The sequence below is a fragment of the Pelobates fuscus genome, chromosome 12 (genome assembly GCF_036172605.1).
Source record: "Pelobates fuscus isolate aPelFus1 chromosome 12, aPelFus1.pri, whole genome shotgun sequence".
In the NCBI taxonomy this organism is placed as follows: domain Eukaryota; kingdom Metazoa; phylum Chordata; class Amphibia; order Anura; family Pelobatidae; genus Pelobates; species Pelobates fuscus.
In genome coordinates, this window is record NC_086328.1 from 71088467 (window position 1) to 71104234 (window position 15768).

Genomic DNA, 15768 nt, shown 5'->3' on the forward strand with positions numbered 1-15768 from the left:
GAGTCATATCTGTCTGTGTTGTGGTGTGCGTCGGTTCTGAGTTCCAGTTGGAATCCTTCCTTTGCTGTCTCAAGGATCCAGTACGTCCATATGTCCATGTAGGTCGTTGGGGTGGTATTGGCCGTCATAGTCAGTTCCTCTATGGTCCTGAGTTCCTCCATTTGGCTGAACCAGGTCGTGAGCGGAGGTGTCACGTTTTGTTTCCAGAATTGGGGGAGCACTCGTTTGGCTACATTGAGTATTCTAATGGTCATGGATTTTTTGTACTTAGAGTGGGGAACTGAAGTGTGGTGTAGGAGCATTGCTGCCGGTTCCAGGGGGGGGGGGGGGTGCGTCCGTGAATTTCTCTAGCATTTTGTGTATCCTCTTCCAGTATGGTTTGATCATCTCGCAATCCCACCAGATGTATTTTATAGTGCCTTCCTCTCGTTCGCATCTCCAGCATATTCTGGAGTGGTCTGGGTCTATTTGGTGGAGGAGGTGTGGTGTCCTATACCAGCGTGTTAGTAGTTTATAGGCTGTTTCCTGTGTTTTACTATGTGTGGAGCAATGGTGTGTGAGTTAGCAGATGTGAACAAATGTTTTTCTGAATTAAACACTCACAATTGAGGACAAAAAATACCGATTGTCATCAGGAAAGGAAAACCGAGAGAAAAAATTTGAGGGCCACTTCAAGGTCTTAAAGTATTGGTTGGTTTTGTTGCTCCTGCTAATAGTGCTTGATCAGCAGAACAAGCTATCCAGGAGTTTTCAGTGTGTCTTCTGGAAAATGTCTTCTTAACCCCTTAAGGACCAAACTTCTGGAATAAAAGGGAATCATGACATGTCACACATGTCATATGTCCTTAAGGTGTTAAAAAGGAAATATTTAAAAATTACTTTCACAAAAGAAAGCAAATTAGCATACAGCTAGAACTATGAGGTGTTCCCTCATACTATGAGGTGGTCCCTATCTTGTATCACTGGAGATTTAGTAGGTCTCCTTGAGTTAGAATGTCAGCGTGGTTAGGATTTTCTTATGGCTAGTCACATTTATTGAGATGGAGTGCTATGCTTAGCACTGATGTAAATATAAACTATGTTGTATATATTCAATTGAATGCACCTTTCTTTTCATAACCAGAATTTATATGTTTGTCTTTTGCACAGAATGGCAAACAGTCATCTATGCCAGAATTTTTCTTTAGTTATCTGCAGAATAAATTTGGAGATGCTGCTATTGAGTGGTCATATGCTGTGCACGAGAGTTGCAGGGTGCAGCTGACCTCTGAAGAAATGCAACTATTCTACAACATCCTTATGGGTAAAGTAAGTAATTCAATATTCAACTTTACATTATTTAAAGTAATGCCATTCTATGGGTAATTATTTAAGTTATTTTTATACTTTGAAAATCTAGAGACCCTTAAATCCATCTGGTGGTTGTCTTAATTTAAATAGAATACACGTTAAAGAAAGAATTACAGCATTGTTGAATATACAGAACATTTAAATTAAGATTGTTACAGTTTAATTCAAAATCCTTTTTTACACTGAGATAGGTACTATCTGTCAGGTCCTGGTCTGCTGGACAACATATCTGTCCTTGTGACCTGAACTGTACACATTACACAGACTATAGAACAGTCCGGTCCAAGACTATCTATATAAATATAAATATTCTACAATCTATCTATATGGTATTGAAAGTGATAAATCCTCTGATAAAACATGTTGTTCCATGTGCTAATTTCTCTCAGATTTTCTGTCTATGGCCAGAATTTAATTTGTTAGGATCAGCATCAGAAATGATCAGGTCCCCTAGAGTAATGGCGATTTCTATAGATAAATCATTTGAAATGTAATTTTTTTTCCTACCAGATTGTGATAATTTTTTATGCTAATTAAATCAAGGCCTATTTTACTAATTGGGAAGCAGTATTCATTACGCATGAAGGCCATCTTGATCTACAGTGAAGTCTTACAACAGTAATATTCGAGGAAGACAATAATTAACAGAAAATATCTCTCCTACCCAGGGCCGGATTAACATAGGGGCTGATGGAGCTCCAGCTCCAGGCCCAGGCCCAGGCCCAGGCCCATGGAATAGGCCCATTTAAAAAAAAATTGTTTTGTTTTGTTTTTTTGTTTTTTTTTTACACACACTACTCTTAGGTTTGCCATCTGACTGGTATTTTACTGGCACACCCTGTATTTGAGGCTGCCTGGCCATGCTGGTATTGCAGTAATACCTGCAATACAAATGCAGGTATTTTTCTCAGAATAAATGGAGATTACTCTGCAATACCAGCACCAGCCAGTAGGGGTCTCTATGTGTGGAGAGAGGCAGGGATAGGAAGTTACAGCATATCCCTGCCTCTCTCTACTACTCACTGACCGTGGGGGAGCAGCAATACAGCACAGAGTCCAGACAGCAGCTCAGGTAAGTGAGGGATGGGGGAAAGGCAGCAGGGAAACATGGGAACACTGAGACACTAGGGGACTCATGGGTACACTGAGACACTAGGGGACACAGACACTAGGGGACACAGACACTAGGGGACACATGGGGACACAGACATTAGGGAACACTGAGACACTAGGACACATGGGGACACAGACACTGGGAGACCTGGGAACACTAAGACACTTGGGGACACTGGAAAACATGGGGATACTGAGACACTAGGGGACACTGGGACACATGGGGATGCTGAGACACATGGGGATGCTGAGACACATGGGGATGCTGGGACACATGGGGATGCTGTGAGACGTAGGGACATTGGGAGACACTGAGACATTGGGACACGGAGACACTATGTCTCCATGTCTCCCAATGCCCCCCAGCCAGTGACCCTGGTGTCTGGGTCCCCAAGTCTCCCAATGTCTGTGTCTCCCAGTGCGCCTAGTGTCCCCATGTATCCCAGTGTCCCTATATGTCTCAGTGCAGTGTCCCCATGTCTATGTCCACAACTGTCCCCATGTCTCCCAGTGTCCCCAAGTGTCTGTCTCCCAGTCAGTGTCCCCTAGTCTCCCGGTGTCTGTGTTCCCAGGTCTCTGTGTCCCTAGTGTCTTAGTGTCCCCAAATGTTTCTGTGTCCCCATGTCTCCCAGTGTCTGTTTCCCTAAATATCTCAGTGTCCCAATTTCTCCCTGTGTCCCCATGTCTCCCTGTGTCCCCATGTCTCTGTGTCCCCATGTGTCTGTGTCCCCGGGTCTCTCAGTGTCCCCATGTCTCTCAGTGTCCCCATGTCTCTCAGTGTCCCCAGTATCCTAGTGACATGGGGACACACTGAGACATTGGGACACTGGGAGAAATAGGGACACTGAGACCCTGGGAGACTAGGGGACTGGGCGACATGGGGACACTGACACTGTGATACATAGGGACACTGAGACACTGGGTGACTTGCGAGACTGAGACACTGGGAGACAGGGAGAAACTGGGAGCAATCCATCTATACAGCAGAATCAAACTGTGAGTAGTGTGTTGGGGATTTCACAGAATTCTCTGATGTCACTCCTTGTGATTTACATCATGTGATGTCACGCATAACTAATTAATTATACAAATGATTAAGGCTGGTATTTTTTTTCCAAGAAAGGTGGAAACCCTAACTACTCTTCACATACTCTTGCTTAAAGGAGCACTATAGGGTCAGAAACACAATCATGTATTTCTGACCCTATTATGTTAAAACCACCACCCTGGACCCTTCTTGCCTCTCTAAATATAGTAAAATATTACTTGTATTCAAGTGTGCAGCTGCTGGCTCTGCCTCTGAACTGACTGTCTGCTGACATCATCAGTAGTGGTGGTCTGAGCAAATTACAATACTTCCCAATAGGATTGGCTGAGACTGTCAAGGAGGTAGATCGAGGAAGAGCCAGCACAAGTCACACACAGCCCTGGTCAATCAGCATCTCCTCAGAGATGCAGTGAATCAATGCATCTCTATGAGGAAAGTTCAGTGTCTGCATGCAGAGGGTGGAGACACTGAATGGCAGTGCTGCACACTAGGCAGTACTGCCCCAGGAAGCACCTCTAGCAGCCATCTAAGGAGTGGCCAGTGGAGTTATTTTCTCTGAAAAGACAGTGTTTACTGCAAAAAGCCTAAACGGAATGATTCTACTTACCAGAACAAATACAATAAGCTGCAGTTGTTCTGGTGACTATAGTGTCCCTTTAAGTTTGGAAGCTTAAGAAGAATGTATGGGAACAAAACTTGTGTGGACTGGCTGACAAAAAAATTAGTTTAGGTAATGCAGACGGTTGTCTCTCTAACACTGTGGCATGTCCCCTTTCTTCTACACTCACTACATACACCTTTTCTCTGTCTCAGACTATATACTACGAGTTTCTGCCTGCCAGTAAGAAGGTAAGGAGACAAGTGGACCAGCGAGTGCAAGGGGACAGTCCTTAGAAAGCATGGAGTGAGCGCATCATTAGACGCATTTATGTTAAGCTCAGGGTGCTGCCTGCATAGTATGCCCTTTGTTGGACAGCCTGCATGATTGGCGGGCAGCCTGACATGTATTCATGCCAGGCTGTTCTTCAAATTCTTTGGACATACATGTCCCCTTTTTGGGCATGTTCTCCCCTTTTGGCAGGTCTGGTCACGTGATTCGCACCAGTGGCACACCTTTTTACCCCGCCCATTGACTTCCTGCTTCACTGGACACTGCTGTTAGGGGGCATGGATTTACTTGAAAGAAGAAAACATAAATTAGAGATAGATTAGCATAGGGTATGTGTTTTCTTATAGCTGCATCCTGTGAGTTTCCCTCCAACACCATCTCCATCAGATACATGACCCTTGGGGGGATGACTGTTTTAGTGTTTTTGGTCGATAAGATTCTGTAATTAGGCCCATCATAATTGTCCGCACCAGGCCCACTGGGCTCTTAATCCGGCCCTGCTCCTACCTTCAGGATTAGCAATATGCAAATCAACCAGCTTTGCTATTTAGGTAGTGCATATTGCTGTTGCTACCAACAGAGGGCACTACACAGGCTCCATAGCCAAATCCACCTAAATGGTAGCAATCCTTAGCATTACACGAGAGCAGGCAAACATTTAACAGTATACACATACACACATTATAAACACTTTCATTACACACAGCCTGCATCTATAATGGTTACAGGGTGAAATAAAATGTCCGTATGAATCCCCAGGTGATGGTGACTATCGTCACATTAACCACAAGTATCTAAGCACAGATACTCAGTATCTAATGTGTCTCAATATAAGGAGTTGCTGTTATCCTTTAAGACATATCCTCTGTTAATTTGTGATTTAAACTTTAATTTAAATTAATTAATATACAGAGTAACTTGTCATATGTATGATATCAAGCTTAGTACTCTTTATTTTTCATGTTATTTATTATTATGTCCAGTTATCACTAATAAAGACCATAATCAAATTATCTCTAATTATATTGCTATTGTATTGTTAAAACAGCTAAACAGGCAGAGATTGGATCTGTACGATAATCGTGCCGCTGTATACTTTTAAAAAGTCGTAAACACCTGTTGTTGTATACACAGTATGGAATGGAGAAGGTCCCTGTTAGTCAGTGTGTAATCAGAAAGCCATGGATCTCAAGTGGGATCTCTGAAACTCAGCAAGGCGTGAGCAGTGGTGTACTAGGGCAGCCTCGTTGTAAAAGGTGTCAAATGTAACCATGGAAACTAAATCTCCATCTCCACAACGGGTTAGCCAAATGCAGCTAAACAAGAGTAGTAAAATAGAAATAAGCATGCAAAGCAATGGTCTCGGTACCAGGTGACAGATAGAAGACCACTAATCTACAAAGTTAAATACAGGCTACATAATCCCCAGGTGGTGCAAAAGTTGATCTTGGATATCAAAATGTATTTGTATTTGTGTGCGTTGATATTACAATAGTTTTAAGTGATTTATAGTGTTTTGGTTTGCTCAGTATTTTAATTGTATTCATAAAATGTGATTGCACTATACATTTTGGGGTTCATTTACAAAGCAGTTTATTGAAGTGATCTAAAATCCTAATAGCAACATTTAGGCATATATGTCCAAGCAAGCTATGACTATAGTTTAATCAGAAAAAGTTTTCAATCAGCACTTTACCTAAATGTATTGATTTGGACTTTCAATATACTACAAAGCCTGATTTAGTGAAAAAAAACACCAAAGAGACACTTACGGTTAGGAAGTGAGCGTGGTGGTCTAGCAGTGGCATAACCTGAAAGGCAGACGTGGAAAGGTGGACACAATTTTAGGAAGAAACGACAGGAAAGACCCTGCAACACAGCATCAAGATGATCATCGTTTTATATTAATAAATTAAATCATTCTTATGACATCCAGAGGGTATATAGACCAGAAAGACCATGAGTTGAATTAACTAGGAAACTTCCCATTCGAGAATAAAAAGTTACACTGGAAAAATTGTCATATTTCTCAAGAATTTTTACCCTCTCTATTTCGAACAAATGTTTCAAATTCCTTTGTGACTTCTACAAAATTCCACATTTGGTACATATTAACCTTTAACAGTTTATTCCCCACATACCTTGAATTCGTCGTGTATGTGTCTTTCCTCTGTGAAAGTCAGGTAGAGACTGGCTAAGACACTGAGCTGTGCTGGGTCTGTACAGGGTTAGTCAGTGACATCATAGACAGTGTGACATCACTGAAGGTATGTGTGCCTAATGGGACACCACTGATGTCATCCACAGATGTCCATTTCACACATATGAGGTGTTAAAGAAATAATGTAAACATATATTAAACTTTAAATGTTAGGCAAATGTATGCAATTTAAATTTTTGATGTTTTGAAAAGTAATTGCACTAGACATATTAGGGTTTATTTATAAAACCTCTCATTGAAGTGATCTGAAATTCATATAGCAATATTTAGGTTTATATATCCAAGCTTTGACTGTATTTGAATTGGAGTTTCCAAATCAGCACTTTTTAATAAAATGTTGTATCCTCAAACACCAGAGCCAGGCTTACAGTTAGGAAGTGACATTCTGAAAGAAAGACCGTTATAGAGAGAAACTATAAAAAAGCATAAAAGTAAAAATAATATTTAGATCATCCAAAGTAAGGCAGTCTTGTGACACTCACAGAGCAAAATATGTAGAACATTCGCTTACCAAGATATTTCACATAGCGAAAAACTATTATATTGGAAAAATTCTCCTAATTTGCAATTATTTTACAATTTCATTTTTGGACACATTTCAAATTTCTGTGTCTTCTCCCCAGTGTTTGGCGATTATTCAGCATTTTAATGGTTTTTACCCCAATCACTCTGAATTCTGTCTGTGTGCTCTATGAAAGGCCTGAGCTGTGCTGAGTATCTCATAGTCTTGGTCCATGCTAAACACTTGTGGTGGCCATTGCATAAACAAACTGCAACAATAAGATGTATTCCTGGGCACTTGGGGTTTTGTGAGGATAACTGCTGTAAACATACATCAATGAATAATTACATTTACTGAAATAACATAATACATTTTGTGTAACATAAAGCAAGTTTTGATTGTCAGCTCCATTTAACAAACAATAAAATTATTGTACCCAGTTATTATAATTTTTATTTCCATTCAGTGTTTGTTCATAAGTTACATATTTGTTTTTCTTGCTAGCTATAGATATATCATATGAGGTCTTGTATATGTACCACTTTCACAAGACTTTGTACTTGGAGATGATTAAATCCGTGTCAGTCATGCATTATTTAGAGTATATTTTAAATGATACACACAGAGAAATATACATTTATTTATAAACTATTTTACTAGGATGGATACGTTGAGGTTTCTCTCATTTTCAAGTATGTCCTGGGTTCACAAAACATTGCATCATTATAATAGGGTACAATAAAATGCAAAAATAATATTAATACACAACACATATATAGAATTTAACATAGAACAGGTAAGAAATATATTAATCAACCATAACGGGTACATTCTGTTTTGAGAAGCCAGAAAAAAGATTGGTATACATATTTTAAATGTGCATGCCTTTCTATTTAACAGGTTTTGAAACCCAAAAATCAACACAACTGGTTGTAACTGGTGCATTACACATAAAATAGTGCAATATATTGCCATATAGCAGAGGGATAATGCCCTGAGCAGCACTGAATGTTCCCCATAGAGATGCATTGATTAATTGCATATGTGTGAGGAGATGCTGATTGGTGCAGTGCAACATTTAGTCCCGCATGCACAATAGCCTCTCAATGATTTCCTATGGGAAAGCATTAGATTGCCTGAGATCACCAAGATTGATGATCTCAGCCATGGAGGCGGGGCCAGCTGTTGCCAGACCTGCAGAACAGTGGAGAAAAGACAAGTTAAAAACCTTTCATCTCTGAGGGGGTGGGGGAATGTTAGGAATACATGATTCCTTTAAAAAGAAAAACCACTTACATGTGTACATGATAAATTCAATTGGTGGGACTCCTCAAAGATCTTTCATTTCATTTTTATTTTAGTAACCAGTATTACATAATTTGCCCTTATTTGTTTTGGATTTTCCTTTTTACTTCCTAAATCCTTTTTTTGGCCACTGTCTAGGGCAGCAAATATAGTGCATCCCAGTTTTATTTATGCCTTGAATGTAGCTTCTAGCCACCCGCTAGTGATTGTGTGCACAATATATTGCTGAGTGACTGTGTCACTGAGTATGCAGTTAGTATCTTTTCATGTCATAAATTCAAATAGAGGTTTTGCTCAATACATACATATTGATATTTATATATTATAATTTTCCCCTGATAGGACCTGGATCTGGAACTTAAAAAGGTGTTTTGCAAAACTCCTGGTGGGAATGGACTCACTTATGTACTTACCTGGGTTATTGTAATTTAACCAATTGCAAATATTTGACCCCTTCCATTAGTGAATCATTGCAGAGCTCAAACATTTTATGATACAGATTTGGTTTGTTTTACCTTCAGTCTTGTTTGATTTTATTCCCAGGGACATTGGAATTACTTCTTTATTTTATTGAAATATAGAGGCAAACGTCTAATAACCATGTTTTATAAAATAGTCATATATTTTATAGGTTAAAGAAGATGAGTCACACCTGCTAATGGGATATATTGATGATCATAGTGCAAACGACAGTTCACTGATATCTGAACAGTTAAGGTAAGGCTTTTATTGTTTGGAGTATTTGGGTAGTATAGTTTGGGTGTTTGAGGTAATTATCTCATCTCAGCCATCTGAATTCTCATTTTGTTCCAGCAAACTGTCCATAATACATTGTCAAGAAGGCACTTCTCTAATTAACAATACAAAATGATAATGTATGAAATATCTCCCATTTACCCTCGCTTCTAGTTATGCATCACACAGAAAGTGACGACCCCATATAAGCACCATACAATAACCTACATATTGAGTACATGATAACGTTCCATAGCAGTTAGGTGTAAGGAAGCCATTAAAGGTTCAGGAAACACATAGCATACATATGCAGGCGCTGGCGTTATTTTTAATTCAACCTGATAAATTACAAATACTTACAGGAAGAATATACAATTCACAAATTGCTAATGTGTGATTTCATTAAGTTACAACATTAAGTATTAATTGTGCATTTTTTAAAATTAAAATAGACCCATCTGTAAAAATCTAGTTGCATGTGTTTTGTATTGGTTTTTTTGTAAAAAAAAAAACCCAAATTGGATATTTAAAGGAATTATCAATTCCAAATTGCTGTTGATATCATGTGGATTCATAGTATTGTATTTAAATGTTGGCTCACTTTATTTAACCCCTTAAGGACTAAACTTCTGGAATAAAAGGGAATCATGACAGGTTACACATATCATGTGTCCTTAAGGGGTTAAATACAAAATTTCTTTCCACCTGGTTTTGTAGACTCTCTTAATGACCGTAAACTGTAAGCAATGTGAATCATGTTTGTGCATCAGTTTAATGTCAGGTAAAACACTATGCATGTCATATATTTTCTCCATCCTATAAAACCTTTGTCATGCATGTTAGACGTGTGCAATTCGTTTCAGTCCGAATATGAATTCGGACGAATTTTGGACAATTCAGACATTCGGTACTCCCGAATGTCCGAATTGCCGAGGTCCCGAAGTTCCGAAATTAACGAATTTCCGAAGTGTCAAAGTACCAAAGCACAGTATTGCCTAAGTACTAATATACTTACCCAGTGAAAGAAGAAGAATGTTACATTGTAAACAATTTTAAATAAAAAGTATGCAAACATAGCCAGGATTCAGCTGTAAGCATTTGCAACATTTACAACAATCAAGTAACATACATTCATCTAAAATGTAAGTTACTTGGTCAGTCAATGTAAAGACAAGAATCAATAAGTAGATAACTCCCTAATTCCCACGGTATTAGGGAGCTATCTACTAAAAGGCTGAAAGACCTAAATTGGTCTTTCAGCCAAATTTACTAATACTAAGAAAAGATTACTTAGTATTAGTAAATTATGCCCCTACTCGCTATACCGCGAGTAGGGGCATGTCTATTAAACAGTGAGCAGCCTGTGACTGCTCACTGTTTAAAAAAAAATAAAAAATAGTGCCCCCCCCCGGAGCACCCCCCCCTTATTAGTATTTAGGGCCCAGGGGGGTGGGGGCCAGGGGGGAGGACACTAGGTCCCCCTTATTACAATTTAGGGCCCCCACCCGCCGCTCAGGGGTGGGGGCCAGGGGGGAGGACCTTAGGTCCCCCCTTATTAGTATTTAGGGCCCCCACCTGCCGCTGAGGGGTGGGGACCAGGGGGGAGGACACTAGGCCCCCCCCCCATCATTTCACTTTAGGGCCCCCACCCGCCGCTCAGGGGTGGGGGCCGGGGGTGGCACTATTTTTTATTTATTTTTTAAACAGTGAGCAGTCACAGGCTGCTCACTGTTTACTAGACATGCCCCTACTCACGGTATAGCGAGCAGGGGCAAAATTTACTAATACTAACTTAGTATTAGTAAATTTGGCTGAAAGACCAATTTAGGTCTTTCAGCCTTTTGGTAGATAACTCACTAATACCGTGGGAATTAGGGAGTTATCTACCAAGCGGCTGCAAGAGAAGTCCCGAGGTGCCGAAGTCCCGAAATTCTGAAGTTCTGAAGTGTCGAAGTTCCGAAGTTGCGAAGTCTTGAAGTGCCAAATTGCGAAAATCCCAAATTTCGGAATGCCGAACCGAACCGAAAATCTTCCCCATGCACATGCCTAATGCATGTCATGAAATGAAGCCTACAGGGTTAGAAAAGACTACACATTTTACAGTGACTATAGCATGGTGTCAGGGGGGTGGAGCAGATCTCTGAAATGGAATCCCTGAACGCTGCCCTTAGGAGCACCTCTGACAAATATAAGTTGACCTGGATGCCCTGATTAGATTACATCTCCCGGAAGGCCACTGATACTCGTAACCCATCATCCCCTGTCCCACTAGACCAGAGAAACACAGAACACGAATCTCATCTCCTGCCTGATCCAAACAAACCCCCCACCCCTATTTTTTTCCCTCCGCTTCTCTTTCTAAAACTACTTCCTCTCCTCAACCCTTTTGCTACTCTTTTCACACAGGCTTCATGCTCACAACCCACGGCACTTGACTACACTTATGGTACTCATCTAGTTCGCTCACTTGGGCATAGTTTAAACGAGTTAAGGATCTGTCAGCCCTGTTTTACTGAGGTTTGCTACGGCCACTCTCACTACTTGTGTTATTTCTGTGTTGGAATACTTCTTTACTATTATAGCTGTTGTAGGCCTACTTACCTGTTTCCACTACTGTACGTCTCGCTTCAAGAAAATGTTGTTGATTATGTCTTTAAATAAAGATCGCCAAAATAAAAAGAAATAATTCGCTGCTGGACGGGTCCTTTTAGACTGCAAAATCTGAACATTGCTGATGAAATCCATCAGTGTCTGGATTTTGTAAATCAGGCCCCAAACAGGTCTGAATTTAGTCAGGACTGAACGCCACTGGATAGCTGAAATCCAGCCCGGAGGCTTCAACTCCAGGCCCGGATAACAAAAAAAAAAAAAGCCAAACTTTCTGCCCGCTGGCTGCTAGCAAATAGTTAAAAAACAAACCAACACTTATTGGCGCTAGTGTTAGTTATGTGGCGGCTGGTCAGAACTTGCTAGCCAGCCGCCACATTAAAAAAATAAATACAATTATTATAAATAAAAATCATATGGGGGTCAATAAGACCCCTATGTGGCAAAAGTGACCTCGCCACTGTTTTTTGGCGGGGCCTGTTTGCCAGCCTCCTGCCCTGCGACTATGGCCCTGGGATGTATTGCCCTTTAAGGAACTGATTTGGGCATATTGTATTTTATTATGCTGCTGCTGGTCCTTTAAGAACCATCTGGGGACATACTGTGGAGTTACTGGGTGGCAACCATTTCATGTATCAGAGGCACATGGTGAGAACAATGGATGAAGCACATGGTGCGAACAATGGATGGCGGCCATTTTAACTCACAGACACTGTTTTGACTTTTCTACACGGTGCCATCTCGCCAGTATTTGGTGCACAAAGATATCGTTCAGTAGTTTTAAACTACAGAACAGGGGACACATTTAACAGTAATTGTTTTTCATATAGCATGTATATGTTCTGCAGAATCTGCATTAAACCGTATCTTCCAAACTACTGAACGGATCTGGGTGAATTTTGGATATGTGGTCACCCAGATCCCCCGGTTCCGATATATTTTTATGGGGTTATTGCATGTTTTGGGGTCCCTGTGATATGTTTTATAATACTGTATTTTCCTGCCTGTGATAATTAAGTTAGTCTATTGTGTTGAGATAATTGTATCACAGGCAGAGGGGAGGATTTCTGATGTAATGAGTGGGAGTGTTAGCTGTGTTGTAATATGTTGATTGGTTGTTCTTCATGTTACTATGTTTGTAGAATGTGAATAAAATAGGCTGTATGTGCCAGTACAGAGAGTTCTACTTTACCCTCAATCTAGAGTCCTGTCTCTTATTGGGGGAATTGCTATATCACTACAAGGGATTGCTATGCTCTGCATACGCCCTTAGCTAATCACTACTCTTTTAAGAGCTTGTTCCTGCTTCACTCTCTTGGAGGAGAGTTTCACCCACTGAAACCTGGAGCCTTGTCGTAGGTCCAGGGTGGGTAGGAGACGGCGAGACCCCAACCAAGCTGCGGAGGTTAGTGGGGTCTGCGGTGGTTGTGGTGTCTGCGGAGCGCTTGGGGCCCTCTGTAAGCGCTAGGAGCATCCTTCAACGGAGGTACCCAGTCGGGGTGCCAGGTGATCCGTTACATCCTATATTGCTAAAGTGGAGGTTGTAAAATGTCGTGACAAGAGAGTCATTGCTGCCCAGTCGCTAGAAAAGGTCCTCATGGGTATGGGGCCTGTGAAATCACAGGGAACCATATTTCCCCCCCCCCCGTGGACATCGTTTGGGAGCTACTTTAAATATTAAGGAGGTGGACCTATAGACCCTTTCTTTGGCCCCCACCCATGCCTGTGGGTAGGGGCCCTAATATTACCAATAGGGAAGGGAACCTATTGTCCCTTCCCCTGGCCCCCAGACATTCTAGCAGCTGGGGACCCTAATTAGTTATAACATAAAGTCCCTATCCACCCTCCCTCCCTCACCATAATAGTTTTTAAGGGCCAAAAAAAATCTTAAACCTGTCAAAATAAATACATATACATACTAATCGGAAGTCTTATTTCCTTTAATTCTTCACTCCCGAAAAAGGCCAAATAAATACCAATAACAGATGCCATAAATTAAGATTAAAAAAAATAAATAAATAAAAAAAACGCCCAAACAAATTAAAGATCCCACCACAATATAAAAAAAACTGAATAAAAAAAAATCTTCACCCATGGAGTGTTTGACACAGAATGAATGCTTTTAGCAGGGAAAACCCTTGTATAGGCTTTTCCACACTGACAGCCCTTGCAAATTATGAGAAAATTACCAGGAGCACTCTGAATGTTTGGCTAGTAAGCAGGGTTGGGGAGACGAACTCTGCTTAGGTGACCAAAGAGTCTGCCACAAATACCACTTAGAGAAGAAAAACCCCCAAACATGATACCAGCTTAAGACTTTTAAGGATTTAAACTTACTGTGCCTAATTAGAAAAGTACAAATGTTACTTTTTGGACTGTGAGGATGTAAAGAATGCACTGCACAAGCAATATATAGCTCCATAAAACAACTCTTAAAGAGGTCTCTCATTGCCCATCCCATATCTGTCTTGATTCGCATTTCCCTCTAAAATTAAATTGCTGTCCTTGCTCCCTAGCATTTCCCATGCCTCATAATCCGAAGACTCTTCACAAGCAACATCCACTAAACCATCATTGTTATTATTACTGCCATTTTTATAGCGCCAACAGATTCTGTATTCTCATGTCTCTCCTCATTAATGCCACACAATTTTATAATCCTCCCCTCATTATATTTCTAACAATTATGTCAGATCTCTCCTCATTGCATTTCATATTTTTGCTGTTACATCCTCCAACATCTCATTCCTAATCATCCATTACATACTCCATTATATTTTTCACATTTCTTCAATCTCATTCTGCCTCCCTCCCCACATTTCATAGTTACCAAACATTCTATACTGAACAAAATTATAAACGCAACACTTTTGTTTTTGCCCCCATTTTTCATGAGCTGAACTCAAAGATCTAAGACTTTTCTATGTACACAAAAGGCCTATTTCTCTCAAATATTGGTCACAAATCTGTCTAAATCTGTGTTAGTGAGCACTTCTCATTTGCTGAGATAATCCATCCACCTCACAGGTGTGGCATATCAAGATGCTGATTAGACAACATGATTATTGCACAGGTGTGCCTTAGGCTGGCCACAATAAAAGGCCAATTTAAAATGTGCAGTTTTACTGTATTTGGGAGGGGGATCCGGGTGGGTCCGAAAACCAGTCAGTATCTGGTGTGACCACTATTTGCCTCACGCAGTGCAACACATCTCCTTCGCATAGAGTTGATCAGGTTGTTGATTGTGGCCTGTGAAATGTTGGTCCACTCCTCTTCAATGGCTGTGCGAAGTTTCTGGATATTAGCAGGACCTGGAACGTTGTCGTATACGCCGATCCAGAGCATCCCAAACATGCTCAATGGGTGACATGTCCAATGAGGATGCTGGCCATGCAAGAACTGGGATGTGTTTAGCTTTCAGGAATTGTGTACAGATCCTTCCATTGTCATGCTGCAACATGAGGTGATGGTCGTGGATGAATGGCATAACAATGGGCCTTAGGATCTCGTCACGGTATCTCTGTGCATTCAAAATGCCATCAATAAAATGCCCCTGTGTTTGTTGTCCATAACATAACCCCACCGCCACCACGTGCCACTCTATCCACAACGTTAACATCAGCAAACCGCTCACCCAAAAATCGCCATGCACACTGTCTATCATCTGCCCTGTACAGTGAAAACCGGGATTCATACGTGAAGAGAACACCAGACGCCATTGAATGTGAGCATTTGCCCACTCAAGTCGGTTACGTCGAACTGCAGTCAGGCCGAGACCCCGATGAGGACAACGAGCATGCAGATGAGCTTACCTGAGACGGTTTCTGACAGTTTGTGCAGAAATTCTTTGGTTATGCAAACCGATTGTTGCAGCAGCTGTCCGGCTGGTCTCAGACGATATTGGAGGTGAAGATGCTGGATGTGGAGGTCCTGGGCTGGTGTGGTTACACATGGTCTGCCGTTCTGAGGCTGGTAGGATGTACTGCCAAAATCTCTGA

General features: G+C 41.0%; 1 protein-coding gene across 1 annotated transcript in view; it reads left to right on the forward strand.

Moving 5' to 3' along the window:
* TSNAXIP1 (translin associated factor X interacting protein 1) overlaps positions 1 to 15768 on the forward strand; it is a 164870-nt gene that overhangs the window by 142003 nt on the left and 7099 nt on the right. Inside the window, exons 12-13 of the mRNA XM_063437280.1 lie at positions 1150 to 1308; positions 9060 to 9145. Of these exons, the coding sequence (XP_063293350.1) occupies positions 1150 to 1308; positions 9060 to 9145 (245 nt within the window). The remainder of the gene's footprint in view (positions 1 to 1149; positions 1309 to 9059; positions 9146 to 15768) is intronic.